The 17,706-nt window shown below is 38.6% G+C and overlaps 2 protein-coding genes and 1 long non-coding RNA gene across 5 annotated transcripts in view; 1 reads left to right on the top strand and 2 right to left on the bottom strand.

Moving 5' to 3' along the window:
* Positions 1 to 6,118, bottom strand: part of LOC144053480 (uncharacterized) — a 22,099-nt gene extending 15,981 nt beyond the window's left edge. The window contains exons 1-2 of the long non-coding RNA XR_013294436.1: positions 6,060 to 6,118; positions 1,748 to 1,808 (exon numbers count right to left, since the gene is read on the bottom strand). This is a non-coding gene — a long non-coding RNA (uncharacterized LOC144053480). The remainder of the gene's footprint in view (positions 1 to 1,747; positions 1,809 to 6,059) is intronic.
* fancf (FA complementation group F) lies at positions 4,389 to 6,127 on the bottom strand. The gene has a single exon (XM_077567957.1). It carries the CDS (start codon positions 5,775 to 5,777, stop codon positions 4,737 to 4,739), a length of 1,041 nt encoding a protein of 346 aa, XP_077424083.1. The 5' UTR covers positions 5,778 to 6,127; the 3' UTR covers positions 4,389 to 4,736.
* gas2a (growth arrest-specific 2a) overlaps positions 5,548 to 17,706 on the top strand; it is a 23,300-nt gene continuing 11,141 nt past the window's right edge. The window contains exons 1-4 of one of the 3 annotated variants that reach the window (XM_077567960.1): positions 5,548 to 5,935; positions 6,578 to 6,672; positions 12,509 to 12,670; positions 14,753 to 14,883. In XM_077567960.1, coding sequence (XP_077424086.1) covers positions 12,526 to 12,670; positions 14,753 to 14,883 — 276 coding nt within the window. In that variant the 5' untranslated portion in view covers positions 5,548 to 5,935; positions 6,578 to 6,672; positions 12,509 to 12,525. The remainder of the gene's footprint in view (positions 5,936 to 6,577; positions 6,673 to 12,508; positions 12,671 to 14,752; positions 14,884 to 17,706) is intronic. The other 2 variants (XM_077567958.1, XM_077567959.1) reach the window with 2 other exon arrangements.

A 17,706-nucleotide genomic window follows, 5' to 3' on the forward strand; every position in this document is an offset into this window, starting at 1 on the left:
CCGAGGATGAGAAGGAGGAGGGAAAAAAAGACACATCAACACTCGCCAATGCCCGCCTCCTCAGTGCACGTGTTAATTTGACAGAAAAACCAATTGTGTCACAAGTCATGCGGAACGTGTTTTTCCCTCCTGCCACACCAGTCACAATGGTCATGGCTGACGCACCGGTGACAAGCTTGTTAGGTATACGGTGCGCTGTAATTGGACAAAACCTGGTGTCGGGGTTTTCACTCATAGCAAGGAGTAGCTTGGCGACATTGCTGAGTTTGTGCACAATCATGTTCATGTCAATGTTTTGAAATACAGTAGTGAGAGAGGGCAAGCAGAAGGGAGTGGATGGACTGTTGTGGGTGTGTGGGGCAGGTGCAGTTTGGCTCCTGGGGGACTGTAATGGGATAAGGCCCCAGCCGAATGAGTGTTTGATGACGGGCTTGCACTCCTCTCCAGGGAGCCCGACTGCATGCAATTATCCTGCTGGCCACGCTCCCCTTTGCCAAATTGTACCTTGCCACCTCTCCACATGCACTGCCGCCTGTGTAGTCATTCATTTTCCAATAATCCTCCATCAAGTCACTGGCTGTAATTAGAAGCCCAAATTCCAAATGTAGCATTGGAGTAATTGGTGTTTTATGAGCCTATCACGTGTGGCGTTACACCACCTCGGGCAATTGAATTGTTCACCTCCTCCCATTAATAAAGCAGTAATGGCTGCATGCTTGGAGCCCCTATCAACCCCTCTTACATATATTAACGTCACACATATGCGTGTGCTAAAGAATACGTTGTAGTCATTCTTAAATCCAAACTTCTCCCTTACAAGAAATTAGATTCTTGAGTGTGAGTAGAAGAGAAGCAGGAGGCTCATTTTAAGCTTTCATCCGTGCTTACTTTCTCATCCTACTGAAACATTTATAGATACCAAAATGGATACCCATAATGCAGCAGGGAGCTTTTGATGAAGATCTGTTTATATGAGGGTTACATTTTCAGACCTGCTTATTACTTCTTTTTTTTTCCCAGATACTGCAGCACAAAATGTTTTACTTCTTTCTTATTCCATGGAAATGGCTCAGATCCTGTAGTTTGTATGAAAGCTCATCTATCACAAGTTGATCCAGCTCCCCTCCCCCATATCACATTAGGGTGACAGTTTCATAGCTCTCTCGCTTCCTCTCTCATATTGGCATTACGCGCACACACACACACGGAGACAAAGGGATGAGAGGCTGATAAGATTTTTACAAGATAGCCTTTGTGCTGGTGAAGCACTTCAGATCACAATGTGGATAAAATGTGCAGATCATGCAGAGGATTGGAATATCTGAAATAAATTAAAAAGGGACATTTGTAGGGCTATACAGGGAAAAAATTAATTTATGTTTTATTTTTTATTAATATTCTCGGGTACAACTAAGACTAAGATTTGGGTGTTTAATAGGTGTTTTTTTTTTTTTTTGCATTTGTATGGCACTGACTGCCAGCATTTTTTTTGTCAACTTGTCCTACACTATTTTGCCTGGCAATATGAAAAAGTCAACTTAAATCAAATGTCTAAAACAAAATGTCATAGTGTAGAAAACAATGTCATAAAAATATTGAGTAGTTTTAATTTTGGAGTATGTGAAAGGCTAAAATAAAACATCCCACTGACAAAATATGAAGTGATTTGTTTATGTTTAACATAATACAAATGTTGAAAGTCACTGCATCTATTAAAAACTCTTTTTGAGTGTGAGGCATTGCTTACCGCATGCAGTAGTCCTGTCAAAGTTGACCTTTTGGAAGACACCTGCACAATTTTTTTTACCCTAAAAACGGACAAAGAATTACATTAGAGTCAAATAATTAGCTGCATATTATGTAGACATCCAATTACAAAGAAAAAGCTCAAACTGGATAGTCGTCTATTAACTGTAGTATATAGTGTGTGCAAAAACTGTTCCTGCAAGCACATCACAGCTCACTGGGGAGTCTGACGGCGCACTTTTCATAAATGTCCCTAAAAAATACTCATGTGCATTCTCCAATGACTGGTAAGAACAAAAAGACTTCTCTGCATGTTGATGATCCTCAGCGGTGTGGGACACAGGTGTGAAGCGTGGCCCCCACACCCCCACCTCTGTGATCTGTCACTGCAGGGGCCAGACGAGGCCAACGGCGGAGCGGCTTAGGCACGTGCCAAGGGAGGGCTCTAAACCCTCGCCACCCCCCAACCAACCCGCTCCTATTCAAACCACCAGATGGGGGCTGGAGTAGACCTTTAATGAATGCTATCCCTCACCATGCATGTCGGCGCACAACAACAGACGCCCTCCACTTGTCTCCCTGCAGTTTGTTTTGGATGTTTGGGGGGTAGTAAGACTTTTTCCTCTGAGGACACTTCATTAGGAATAATCAAATGTGTTCCTCCCTCTAAATTAAGTTAACAACTGCTGCAAACTATTAACACAATGATCAAGAGTGGAAATTATAAGCTATGGTATTGAAGCTCATTAAATGAGAAAATAATTTTAAAACGGTTTTGTGTGACAAAATGTAAACATTCTGTTGGTGCTCACTGAAAAGCATGCATTGTCAGTTGTGTTAAAAAAAAAAATTAAAATAAAAATGCTCACATGAAATTTGGAAATAACAGTACAGCCACAATCTGTCACCAGGGGGTGTTTGAGATGTAGTTGATGCTGAGAGAGCACCTTTTAAAAAACGTCAACAAAAAAACACACAAAAAAAACCCTCATACTAAGATATTGTGATGTATTATAATTATATAGAACCATTTTCAGATCAGTCAAGGTGTGTTTCTAATTATTTTCATGTGGGAGCTGACAGCAATCATCACCATGGCTACATTCTCTCTGTGCATTGTATGTGTGAGGCTGTGTGAAGAAAAGAAGAAGAAAAAAAGTGAATCCTAAATATGTTAACTCTATTTGGAAATGTGGAAATTGCCATTGGCCTTGCAGAATTACTAATTGGTTTTAGTGTGCTGCATCCACGTGATGAAAATCCAATTGCGATCATTTGCATGCTTTTACAACAGAGGAGCAGGTGAGACCCCTTTAATCATGGCTGCGTCCCCTTTTGTCAGCCGCATATGTTCAGCCCGCCTCGGAAATAAATTGGTTGTGTACACGCGGGCCGTTACTCTGTGACCCTTGTCTGTCACTGCGTGAATTGCTTTCACGGCGTGTTAAACGAGCCGTGGCTGTGTTGGTGTTTGCGTGCACGCGATGTCGGGGCCTCTAATCCGCAGTGCAGCACACACCAGTTATTGTGCAGCCTTTGATTGAACACACAGGATGCGCCTAATTGATCCCTTGCCACAGAGGTGCTGTGGCCTATAAGCAGCCATGTGTGAATTAGTATTCAAAATCATCTGACACAGAAAGACACAGTCATGCTTGTATTTCACTGTAAAGTACTGTATGTCAATGGATGGATCTCACTTCTCTTAATTTGAGAAAGACCCATGTTTTTTCTTCCAAGGCCTATACCAATAATTTATTAACTCATTCACTGCCATTGACAGCTATAGACGTCAAAAATTCATTTTAACTATTTTTTATTAGTTTAACATTTTTTTCCATTTTTTGTTAACAAGAGTATGAAAACCTAGATTTTTATTTTTTTGTACATTTAGAACAGATATAAAATTTGTGATTAATCGTGAGTTAACGAGTGAAGTCATGCGATTAATTAGGATTACAAATTTTAATCACCTGATGCCCCTATTTTTTAATAACTTTGTCTTAAATTAAAAATCGTTTTAATTTTTTATAAAAAAAAATTAAAGAATTATTATTTTTTTTTTTTTTAATTAGGGGCGTCGGGCGATTACAATTTTTAAACGTAATAATCGCATGACTTCACTAGTTAACTCACGATTAATCACAAATTTTATATCTGTCCTAATACAAAATTTTATGTTTTTATACTTTTGTTAACGAAAGTGGGAAAAATGTTAAATTAGAAATAGTTAAAAATGAATTTTTGACGTCTATAGCCGTCAATGGCAGTGAATGAGTTAAACAGCTTTTCAGATTTGGAGGCACATCCAACATTGTATGGTAAAGAACATTTTTGGGTTGAGTTCCCCTTAAAAGTTTTTTTTTCTTTTTGTCTTGGACAAACAACAAATCAAAATGCACAAGGAGCTCCCAGGTCCATCAACATGTCTTAAAGATAAATGAAAACTGAAAGTTTTCTACAGTAAATATTGTTTTCCAAAATGTTAATATAACTGAAATGTTGAAATTTTACTCAGCTTTGTTCAAACAAAAACAAAACATGCAGTTCCAAGATCAACACCATCTCTTATAAATGTTATGAACATTTCAATAATCTCTTATTGGCCATCTAATATTTTAAAAAAGGCAGATGCGTCAAAATGTCGAATATCTAGGCTGATATTCCTAATTGCAACCTTCTTAGCTCCTTGATGCTTCAACTGCAAACCAAAGTTGTTTTCAGGCTACCGGGTTAAGGAGCATCTTATTCAGGCACACATAAGGATTCCTCAAATCTTAAGTGTGTGTACCTAATGACATAAATGTAGTGCAAATGTTAGATACAACAAAGAAAAAATTATCTTATGTTCAGAAAACAGGATTTATTTTCCCAATTCTCTAAATTCATCCAACATGTTGTTTCTCTAATTTTACCCCGGAAAAAATGAATGATTTAAATGAGATTTTAAAATAAATTAGTATATGCTAACCATGAAATCATTTGTGAAACTATCCTAGCTGCGACTGATACTTGCGTATTTCTGTTAAAAGATCTCCCCACACACTTAGTCCTCTGACATCAAAGTCTCCATCTGATATCCTCAAATCATTTAGTTCTTTTTCTACATTACTCCTCAGAAAGGAACACGCCTGGAATAACACCACAAAGTGCTCAGTCACCTCCCGAAAAGACACTTTGGGACTTGTGCCTCTTTGCACCCATTCGCCATCGTCGACGCAGTACTCCATATCTGCGACCCACCCCTTAAGAACAGCATAGTACATGTCCCTAAATTTGACATGTTTCTTGGCCAGGTCCTTAAGAAGAGATGTAGGCAGTATGAAGCACATGTTCTGCAGCAGGCTGTGTTTTTGCTGGAGCCAGTCCTGGAGAAAATCCACTGAAGCGGTTTGTGCGTGCACGTTTTCTCCAGTCAGCAAAGCGGCCGCGAGGACCAGACACAAATGTTCTGCTTCTTTGCATCCCTGGAGAACTGAGTCAAGAAAACGCTGTGCCCGGGAGACTCCACCGCCTCGGCTCAGCAGGGCGTGAAGGCTCTCCGTCAACATGGCGGCCTGCACTTCAGCACTGGCGTCTGACTGATCCGTGAGCGGACTCAAGATTTTCTGAGCAGATTTGCATTGAATAATGTGACTGCAAATCCCGGTGACATCCTGATACTCTCTTGGTTTGATGTGTGCCGGTTTTGTAGTGTCAAAGAGTATCTTCATGATGGAGAGGGGCAGATTAGGATTGTTCAGCAGGCCTGTCAGCAACAAATACTGGCATTGTGATAGGTCCAAAAAAGAGAGGTCAGCGTAGTCAGCAAAGACAGCTCGCAAACTGCTATTAGTGTGCTGCAGTTGCATTTCCATAATCCCTCTTATTCCGGGGTTCTGGTGGAATTTGGAAAAAAGGTGCTCGCAGTAGCAGGCCCAGTGAAAAGCCCGAGAGAGAGACTGTCGCTCCCACAAACGGACGTCATTGCTCCGCGCCGCCACCGCCAGCAACTCGACCGTACTCGATAAATTCTTCAGCACCGCCTCCATGCGGGGCTCTCGGCGAACACCGCCGAGCAGGCTCGGTGCTCGACTCCCACGGAGAACCGCATAAATAGCCCCAAAATGTTCTCCTTATGACAAGCAACGCAGCGCCATCGAAGCTACACGTTAGCTAGCACGAACGGGCTCGCTGCAATGATAGCATGGTGAGTTCGAACGTCACGTTAATTCCACACGCCTTAAAAATGTTCCGCTATTGATAACACACAACGTTTATGAGCTAAATACTTTGCTTGTTTAGCGTAATACTTTATAAACCATTAAACTCACGTTTAATTTGCCACTTTATCCTTTAACTTGTTTTGTATGTGCCGCCTGGACTAGCGCGCATGCGCATTGTAAAGCCGACGCTTGTAAACGTCCTTCAAAATAAACGCGACTTTAACCCTTGATTGGTACAGTATTGTTATTATCTTTTTGTTGTTATTGGCGTGTTAACTTAAGTAACACAAACTGCACAAACAGAGAAATTTGATACATTTCAACCCATATGCATTTTTTTTTTTGCTGAAAGCATTATTTTGGTTGAAAAAATAGTAAAACATCATCATCATACAAATGAAACTCAAACAGCACAATGTGCATGGGTGACTTTATTGAGCTGTTTTATTGAATGCAATCCAGATATGGTATAATGAGTGAATGAGGCAGGCAGCATGTGAGTGAGTGGAGGTGGGGAAATCAAACTTCCCTCCCATCAACTATGAGTGTGTGTATTCATGCAGTCAGCTCGTTGTGCAGACCTTGCCGGTCCAATCTGTAGTTGAGTTCTGCAACTTAACCTGTAGGAGTGTGCACGGCAGTGAAAAGCATGAAAAGTGGGACCGGGCAGCTCAGAGGACGAGTGAGAGGAAGGTGTGCACCCAGGAGCTGAACCCTGAGGGTGAGCACTGATAACAATTTACAACTTTTTGTACACTTTATGCTCTGTTTGCCTTCACTCCTATTCCCAACTTGTTTGGATTGCATGTTAAATGGCAGTGGAAGTTTTAGCAACTGTTAGGATTAAATAAAACGTGACTTGATGACAGCTAAAAGCCAATAATTGCTGTTTAGGTTAATATAAATGATGACTTCTATGTTCTAGCTGTGGGGATGGTTTTAATTAGGCAGTAGACTCTATGATTTGTGTCATAACTCTTTAGGCTCAAGCCTTAGTGGTAGATTCTCTGATGTGTTTTATATGTATCAACACTACTTGAATGAATAGCGAGTATGTCAAATGTAGCAGTAGATTATAGAACAATTTTATTCAATTGAATCCAGGCACAGCAGCAAATGATGTGTGGTGAAGGATTTTCCATATAAACGCATCCATATGTTTTATAACAGGATGACTAACCGAAATGTTATTTATTGACAGTGTATATGAAGCACACGGTTTAACTCATTCACTGCCATAAATTCATAAAATAAAATAAAAAGATCATTAAAAAATTAGGGGCAAGAGGCGATTCAAATTTTTAATTAGAATTAATCGCATGACTTCACTAGTTAACTCACGATTAATCATAAATTTTATATCGGTTCTAAATGTACGATAATTAAATCCAAGGTTTTCATACTCTTGTTAACAAAAGTGGGAAGAAATAGTTAAAGTGAAATGTTGACGTTTATAGCCATCAATGGCAGTGAATGAATTTAAAATGGAAAAAAAAAAGAAAATATAAAAAATTCGGGGCGTCAGGCGATTAACGTTTTTAATCGTAATTAATCGCATGACTTCACTAGTTAACTCGCGATTAATCACAAATTTCATATCTGCTCTAAATGTACCACAAAACAATTCTAGGTTTTTATACTCTTGTTAACAAAAGTAAAAAAAAAAAGTTAAACTAATAGAAATAGTTCAAATGAATTTTGGACGTTTATAGCCGTCAATAGCAGTGAATGAGTTAATAAAGGCCTGCTGTAGCCTGTTTAAAAATGAATGAACCCAGGGTAACCTGCATGGCACATGATCACTGATGAGGTTTTAAGGCTCGTGGGCGAAACACTTCTTGCAAGTTCAGCAGAAATAAAATAGTTGTGGACTGGGAAATACAGCAGCTGATGCAAATTGACTTACGGCAGTGACGGCACACGCAACATTTACATGTAGTATAAACACAGTGAACTTTGGCTCCTGTTGAAATGGACAAATCTTGCTCCAGATCTCAAGTGGGATCCGAGTGCATGACATGCAGAAAGGGTTCGAACAGCATAGCAACTCTTGATTATTATTATTATTTTTGTAATTAATTCATCCGCTGCAATCGAACGGAATGTTATGGTGCCTTGACGGCAGTCATGAGTCCTCTCGGTCTGAGGAATGTTTGCCTTTTATATCTGTGGATATTTGACCATTATTGTGCGATTCTTCTGTTCCTAATCCTGAGTCAACATCTGGATCTGGAATCTGATGCTGGGAAGGTTTAGTGGGATGGGTATGCGTACAAAAAGTCCCAACAGGGAGGCAAGGTTGGGTATGTTTTTTGACCCGCACTTGAGGAGGTCAGGCAACAGTGTGGTGCCAGGGCAGAACAACAATTGGTTGTTTCTTTTCAAGATATTTCCCGAGAAAGATGTGGCTTAAACCTCAATGAGATGTTGAGTCACATTTCTAGAGAACAATGCAGCTTTTGAGATACATGTAGACAAATGAAACCAGCTACAGCTAAGTGAGGTCAGTAAAATGTTCACATGGTGGATCATCAACCACCGAGGTTATGTGCTTTGACTCACAATGTCTCCACCAATGGCAATGTCATTTACAGTGTTTTTCGACTAACAAGATTGTGTGCAGTAATTTAGGCCAAAATGTCATGACATCATTTTGTGTTAGCTAGTGGGCGATCAAGAGAATTGATTAGGTTCAATTCAACTCTGTGTTCTATGTGTCAGGGTTTGGATATAAAGAAGCAATAAAATAACATATGCATAATTTTATGCATGTTACTCATAGGTAATTGAACGCGTCTTTACTGGTGAAGAACTAGGGCTGGGTATTGATTCTAATTTCCTCAATCGATTTCAATTCACAAGAAGTTCGGTTTGATTCAGTTTTGATTTTTTTTTTATATCAATTAGACTATTCACATCACTTCAATCCAATATTAATTAATGATTGAACATCAAGTCTTCTTAAATATCAATGACATGATAAAACCCCCACAAACAATACATTTCAAATATAATTTTCCGGAAGAAGTAACTGGTTAAATTATTCAGTGTTCTAATCGCTTAAGTATTAGAGAAACATTTTCATTAGAAAGGATAAGTTATAATTATTTTCACATTTCAAATTCAACAATTGTAAATATAAATTAAAACGATTCTGAATTGTCTTAAAGTAAAATAAGTCAGGTCTTTCTTAAATGTAAGTAAGACATTTAAAGCCATGTGAACAGTAAAAAAAAAACTCAGCCTTTAAAATGTAATTTTCTTATAAATTTATGGTAAAAAGAGAGATTAAAATAGATGAATGGATTCATGGTTTTATGAATCCATGTCAAGCTCGAAAAGGAAAATCAATTCGATATCGATTATTCGATAATTTATTGATTTTAAACCCAGCCCTATAAAGAACCATATGGTCTTTATTTTGTTTACTGATACTTGAATGTTTTCATTTTATTTCAGGAGAGGAGCATTGAGTAGCAGATAATGTTTAAAAAAAATGAATCTAACAATTGGCAGAAGAAATAATGACAACGAAAAATAGTTGGGCTGGCTGAGATTTTAGGCGAAAGTTCTTCAGTCAAGCATTGGCATACAGTATATGTAGTAGAGCTGTCAAAATTAATCAATTATTAAATCAATCGACAACTATTTTAATAATCGAGTAATCGTTTGGAGCCATTTTTTAAAATTAAAATTGTCTAAATCATTTTATTCCAGCATATCAACAGTAATTGTTCATTGATTTATGTAGTCCTTCATGAAAGAAGACTGATTATCTTCTATGTTTAGTCAAAATAAGACATTTGCAAACATCTGTTTTTACTTTGGAAAACAACGACCCAACTAGTAACATAGTACAACATCTATCCCCCCTTTTCCAAATAACTACATAGGAATATGATAATGATGAATGATAAAATAACCACCAATGAAAATGTTTTTTTTAATACAAAATTAAAATGAATCCGATTAATCGATTCGAAAAATATTCAACATTGACAGCACTAATATGTAGCATATGTAATAATTGCTGCTGAATTTTAACTTGCCCCACTGATTGAGACGCTAACCAATGCTAAACCAACCAGACTGGCTTACAATGGTCTTGTTTGAATGAAGCTGTGAGACATGAGAACTTGTCCCTCTGCCCCCATTCTGTCTGCCAGTCTGCTCATCGTGCTGGTGGGAATGTCACACCTGTGTGCTGCTCCTGACCGCCTTCTGAGTTTAGGATGTAGGAGGCAGTCCAAGGTGCGCTTGTCTCCAGGAAGAAAACATGACCTTGGCGGCATGTCATCGTTGAGATGTCCATAGTACGATTCTGTGTCATCCAAGTCCAGAGGGAGTCCTTGGATGCATTCTTAGAACATATATGGAGGGAGGCTTACATTCCTTGTTTGAAAAAGCTCCTCTGGATTTTTGCATACGAGGAGGCTATTTGCCTACCATGAGGGCTGATACGTGTTATATTTGAGTCAACGCTAGTAAATCTCATTCTGCATTGACTACGGCTGACGTCAACAACAATATAAAGGAGAGTAATGTATAGATTTTTATATGAAAACAATGTATTAGTACTGAGGGCCCAAGAGCTATTTGGAGCTGCACCACAAACAACACAAAAATATGTATTACGCAGTATCCAATACTTTGACATTTATTAACTTGTACCGTTTTTGTTTTGTGTGTGTATGATTTCAGACTTTTTTTTTCTTTTTCTTTTAGGGATATATTATGGTCATTTTTCTGCCTCTTCCTTTTTTTGACATTTTATAGTTACCTATTGAACATTTGTTTTTTGCCTTTCTCGTTTTTGAATACATTTCCTGACTTATTTGGCAATTCATCATAATTTTCTGCCTTTGTTTTGTTTTTTGGACATTTTATTTTCTGCCTTTTTTTTTATTCAATTCTCTGATATTTTTGGCAATTTCATGGACATTTTATGGTAAATTTAAGCTTTTCCTCTTCACTTTTGGACATTTTATGATCACTTTTTCGACATTATTAGGTCATTTATATATATTTTCATATTTTTTTGAAAATTTTGGGGGAATATTTAATTATTAATTTTTAAAAATCTAAATCATTAATTAATTTGAAGAATATTTTATCTAAGAAATACAAATATGTAAATAAATATTAATTTTCACTATTTTTTTCCACAGGAGAGGGACTAAAGAGCCACAGGTTGCAGACCCCTGCTCTATAGCAATTTGGGGCAAAGACTTTTGACACCCCAGTAGTCAAAGTACTGTATGGGAAACTATGAAAAAATATTCCAAAATCAAATACGAACATTTGATGATTCCACAAATCCTTAGATGTGTTGTTCTTCAATAAATCATGCTCAGTATGTCATCATGTCTGCACAGCCGCGTTACTTCCTCCTAGTGTTGGAATTCCCAACTTGCGTCTGTGGAATAAAATGCAAAAGATTTCCAACACTTGGCAAAGCTGGATATTGGAAGGCCATGTTTAGTCAATGAAATTACATTACAGGCGCTGAGGAGTAGTTAAATATGGCTTTGAATATTGATGGCAAGTGCAGTCCCTCGCCATGCTGCATTAATAAGGCCTGCTGCCTTGTTGAGTCTGCTAAAGCAACTTAAACTACACACGATGGACTTGACTGAAGACGCCCCCCCCCCCCCCCCCTCGATGTCTGTGCAAAAGAAGTCCAGCTGTATTGGCGTGCTTCTTATCTGTCATCCATTGATGTCATCACATGTACATAGGACAACATCTTTCTGCTCTAGTTTGCGTTCAAGGCACCTCTGTTCCTTGTGGGAATTACAGGCAGGAATGTCAGCTGTTAAAACACAACTTCCCGCACACAAATCACATGTTAAAACCTCGTTGTTCAGTTTTGCTTTATATCACACATATTTTGGAGAATGAACATTGTTGCCACGAAAATAGTACGCACACACGTACTTACTGGCCATCTCATTAGACTTTTTTTTTTTTTTTGGGAGAGAGCTCAGTATTGTTCATTCGGTAATCCTACTGATTCGACATGTCATCATCATTGCTCTCTCTCTTTTTTGTTCTTTTTCTTTTTTTTATGCGTATGTGCGGGTGTGTGTGTGCGCTCATTAATTCAACCAAAACCTATTACAAATCCCATACCGTTCACCTAAACCGAATACTTCAGAATCCAGCTAGAGTCGTGAAGTTGTCAGGAGACCCGAGGAAGGATCAAAGAAAAGAAAGAAAAGTGAAATCCAGCGCCGACCAGACATCACCTACTACCCACCGGGTTACCAACCAGAATCTTTCACCAACCCCAGAAACCTATAAATTCCAAAAAATTAGGGAGACCTCAAGAGACCAAAGGAAAGACTGAGGAAAAGAAGGAAGGATAGATGAAACAGAGTGAGAAACAATCTAATGAGATCCAGTTGACACTCACTGTCTCAAGTGTCAGAACAAAGCGTTATAATAATAAATCAATATAATAAAATGTATCCTATTGCATACATAAGAACTTGTCCCTCTGAAAGTTTCCTTTCCAGACCTTCATGCTTGTTGTCTTCTGTCTCTCACTTCCTCAGGTGATCCATAGGGAACCATGTGCAGCTCCCTTAGTCCCAAACATCCAAGCAGCCCCGGCCTGACAGACGTGCAGCAGTACCACCAGTGGCTGGCCAGTCGACATGAAGCCAGCTTGTTGCCTATGAAGGAAGACCTCGCCCTCTGGCTCACTAATATGCTCGGTGAGTACATATCAGGTTACCATGTGGAAATGCGAGCATTGACTTGAAAATAGCTCATCCTCAAAACCCTTGAAATCAACTCTTCCAGGTGCATTACTGTAAATTGAAGACAAGCTGAACCACCAGTCTTGACATAATCGCCTATAGATTGGCCTTAATTGAATAATGGGCATCATTATGGCTCAGGGATAATGCAGCGCCAGTGGTGAGGAGGAGTGGAAGAGAGGCAGCAGGCTTACTATTGTCCAATAAATCACTACGTGCGCTCTTGTTAAACAGAAATGCACTGACAAAACAAATGCATGAATAACATAGTAGCTGTAATTTGATTTAAATCAGGTATGTGCGTGTAGTAAAAAATACGACTTGAGAAAAAGTAAGTCAGCCGAGTTTGTGTATTATATGTCGAGATGGACTGATATGGGTTTTTCAGGGCCGATACCGATGCGGATTATTAGTAGTCAAGGAAGCCGATGACCGATATTTGAAGCCGATAGCCATTTTCAGTAAAAAAGTGTGGGGGGGAAATATTGGCGTCAAAAATTTTGTAAATAAAAATGACAATCTTAACTTTGTTGTAATGTCTTAAAGCATGTTTAGTGAACACATTTTGATTTCAATTTAACATTTTAGACTTTGTTTTACATTTCAAAGAAAAAAGGTTATCAGTACGTCTTAAAAAGCTGAATGGAAACTTAAACAAGTAAATACCATGACTCCATATAGTTTTCTACAATACCCCCCCCCCGCCCCCCAAAATACTTAAAACTTTCATATTTCTTTGTTTTAATGTTGAACAAAAACAAAAGGTTCAGAAGGTTTCCAGGGTCAGCAGCATCTCCTATAAAGTTAACTGAAAATTTCAATAAATAGTTCCCTGAGTTTAAAATTGTATCAGATTGACCTTTATTCAAAAAAAACCTGATAGTCGTCAAAATGCCCAATATCGGCGCCAGGCCGATTATCGGTCTATCCCTAATTATGTGAGACTTGAAACAATTAATTGCTGTCCAAATTATATGGAGCATTACTCAGTAGTATGTAAGCGTACATTTGGAAAGACTGCGAAGAACCTCAGTATCCGGAACGTAAAAGCAAAAGTTGTTATGCTGACATCAAAGTTCCTGAAAATTTGGGCGATAGATAGCCAGCCTTAGCCTTAGCCTTAGCCTTAGCCTTAGCCTTAGCCTATGGACATGTGAACATCTATCTCTGCAGGTGCATTGTAGCCAGCTGGGCTAGAAGCAGTCGTTAGCGTTACCATGATATAAACAATGCTATTAGTTTAATCTCTCTTCTCGGGGTTGAGCACATGCAAAGCTCCTGAAGGGGCTGTTATGCTAAGCAGAGTTTAGGTGGGAGGAGAAGTATGGAAAAAGTCTACCGTTTGAGTGGGAGGAGGACACTCGGTTGTATTGATGAGTCATGTGGTGATGGGAGGCAGAGGCATTTATAGGACCGAGGAGCCAAAATGAAATACTTCTTCTAAGTCTCTCTGGAATAAATTGTCCTCACGCAGCAGGAGTTGAAGGGAGCATGTGCGTATTCTGTAAGTCGGGAGCTCACTGAGTATTTCTCAAGATTGCAATCGCCATTTCTGGGCGCAATACAACATTTGGAACTCATTAAATGCTGTGAACCCCCCCCAGACCCCTCCTGCTATAAGAAGCAGAAAGGGATGAAAAAAAAAAAAATCTCGGGTTTCTTTCCACAGACACCCCCCTTGCCACCACCTCCTATTTCACGATGATCTCACTGAGAAAGAATGAACCTCTGGAAGTCAGTTAATTGGACATCCCATTTTGATTGCCAATCTGCATAATTAGGTTAACTGTGCAGGTACACGTTTCCGCTTTGCTTTCATTATGCCGCCCTCGTAACGAAGCACTTTTTATAAGTTGTAACATTTGCAGAACTGCACAAGCCAGGTTCAACCAGGCGTGTCGTCTCCAGAGTTGTTTCTTGCATCACTGTCTACTTCCACTGGGTGTAGACTGGATATTTCGTATCTATTCACATTCTTACGATGAATTTCCTGTGCTTGATTCTCCCTGTATTCTAATTTATGCGTCCCCTGATCAGGCCTGGAAATCACGGCTCAGAGCTTCATGGAGCGCTTAGACAACGGCTTCCTCCTGTGCCAGCTGGCTGAGACGCTGCAGGAGAAGTTCAGGCAAAATTGTGGAGTCCGGCCTGCTGTCAACAACAGAAAGGTAGTCAAAAAAAAACTGGGGACTGTCACTATTACATTCATGCGGTTTGCGGTATGATAATGACTACGCTAAAGAGAGGTTAAAGACCTGACTGAGACAGGAGACAACAAGATTAGAATCACTCATAAACCAAGTCATTTTGTTCAAATCTAGATTTGTGATGCTTTTTTTTGTCTACATTACAAACCTGTTGCTATTCGTTTAGAGACAAATTAAACCTCCCCACAACATCATAAGTTAGCACTCCCTTTTTTAATTGATTAAAGACAGATTGCTTCAAGGCAATAGCAGTCTGGTTTTATTGACTCCCATAAGTCCAAAGACAGATATATGCTACTATTAAGCTTCACTCTAGATCAATAGAAGCTTCTACACTGCAGGTCAGTTCCGACTTTTTTTTTTCTTCCCATATGCAACATGTATCAGATTTTTCTTTTAATTCAATTTCTTCCCATGCAATGTGAATATGAACAGTACAATTTAGACTTTTTTTTTCAAATCTGACATGGGCCTCTTTTGTATGTGGATATACATTTGATAGGTATCAGATGTGTCTGAAGTATGAACGCTCAAGTTGTGCTTATCCGTACACATTTGACCTAGACCAGGGGTCTGAAACCTGCAGCTCTGGAGCCACATGTAGCTCTTTAGTCCCTCTCCTGCAGTGGCTCCCGTGGATCTCTTTAAAAAAAATCAATAAAAAAAAAAAGTAATTATTTTTATTTAAATATTTATTTATATTTATTAAGATACAATATTCTTCAACTGAATTAATGATTTTGACTTGAAAAAAATAAATAATTAAATATAGAATCAAAATGTTTAAGTTGCCAGAAAAAGATTAAGAAAGTTTTTTTTAATAATGACCTAAAAATGTCCAAAAGGGAAGAGGAAAAGCAGAAATTTACCGTAAAATGTCCATGAAATTGGAAAAAAAAAAAGTCTGAGAATTGAATAAAAAAGGCAGAAAAGAAAATGTTCAAAAAGTTACCTAAAATATCCAAAACGCAAAGAAAGGAAGAAAATAAATAATAAAATATTTTTGGAATTGCCAAAACAAAAACAAAATGTGTTATTGTTATTATTAAAGGCAGACATTTTTTTTAAAAAGCATAAAGTAATAAATAAATGTAGAAATCTATTAATAAATATAAAATGTTTAAAAACAAAAGAAAAATCCCGAAAATTACCATATAGTGTCCACAAAATTGCCAAAAATGTCAGAAAATATCTGGCAAAGAAGGCAGGAAAAAAATGTCAGAAAATAGCCATAAAATGTCAAAAAGAGGAAGATGAAGAGAGGCAGAAAATGACCATAATAGGTCTATAAAATTGCCAATAATGTCAGAAATTTAACAGAAAGTCAGAAAAGTCTAAAAATGTATGAAAAATTACAAAACATATTTTTGTGTTATGGTGTGAGGCTAATTAGCTCTTGGGCCTCAGTACTTTAGACTAACACTAACATAATGTTTTTTCATCACAATCTTGTGAATGCTTTGCAGCTCCATACAAATCTCCATAGATTTGTTTATTTATTTGGCCTAAAATGTCTCTTTTGACAGGAAAGGTTGTTGACCCTTGACCTAGACGTCATCAAATATGTGCCCTGCATGGCTGGGGGAGGGTGCTCGGGAGACATCCGTGCAAAGTTGTTTAGAGAAACGGGGTTACTTTTATATTTGACTTTAATTTAATCCCACTTGAAACATGAAGCTATAAAGTGGACATTTGTGGTGATAGAAGTAATTCAGCCATGCAGACGGTTCATTTGTTACGCGTGGCAATGACGTGACATCATCTGTAGTAGACGTCTGCAACTCTCCATCTGCATGAAATGAGCTGGAGGGAAGCGTTGTCTCATTTCCTGAAAATATTTCTATTTCCTACCGCCTCAATCAATCTGAGGTGAGCATGAGCCCCTACACACAGGACCATATTTACTTTCTTAAACACTGCCACATTTTATTAATGAACTGAGTTCATTCATACACAAATGCATTTGGATCACAGCACGGACAAACTTGATTTCCAAATCATATGATTTTCCACTGGTCCATGACAATTTTGAAAGGGACAATTTGACATGAGGCAAACCTGTCTACATTGTAGACGCAAAATTAATACCATCCAAGATGAATGATATAAAAGACTGATGCATGTCAGTCATTTGTGATATTTGTGTAGACATGTCTCGCTAGAGTGATTGCATGCTTTTGTCTGAGGGAGCAAAAATGATCAGCTCGAGTTTCTGTTTAGAGGGCAAATGGGAAGCACAAGACTCCTTTGTAGGCGCTTTAGTGCGAGTTGTTGATGTTTGCAGTGGGTCGGGGTTGTTCTGATGACGGTGGGTCTCCTGATCCCAGCACAGATGTGAGGAAATGCTTGAGGTCAAGAGCGTGGGACCACAGAAGCTCCTGCTATAGAGATGCTATTGATCTCATGGGAGACTCAGAAAGGACAGCAGGCACATTCTAAGATGGTCTTGATAGACGACCTTCATAAAGTAAAAAGTTGATCGCAAAAGTGTGTATTATGTTGCTGTACAAGGGAACATGCTATATCATAGTGAGTCAACGTTAAACATTTCTTGACAATGTCATATGTGACCTCACTAGTGCAAACATGACATTCTGATTAATATTACATTTGTGGAATATGAGTTATGAAGCAAAATCCAGAGTTTTTTTTTTTTTATCCAGCGCAGGGGGCGGCCATTTTGCCAATTGCTGTCAACTGAAGATGGCATCACAGTTGCTCAGGGCTCAGGCAACGGCCAATCACAGCTCACCTTTTTTCTGAATCTGAGCTGTGATTTGGTTG

Source organism: Vanacampus margaritifer, chromosome 6 (genome assembly GCF_051991255.1).
Source record: "Vanacampus margaritifer isolate UIUO_Vmar chromosome 6, RoL_Vmar_1.0, whole genome shotgun sequence".
Lineage (NCBI taxonomy): Eukaryota > Metazoa > Chordata > Actinopteri > Syngnathiformes > Syngnathidae > Vanacampus > Vanacampus margaritifer.

Excerpts from the sequence above, each read along its gene's own strand:
- fancf (XM_077567957.1), bottom strand. The coding sequence starts at position 5,777 with ATGGAGGCGGTGCTGAAGAATTTATCGAGTACGGTCGAGTTGCTGGCG.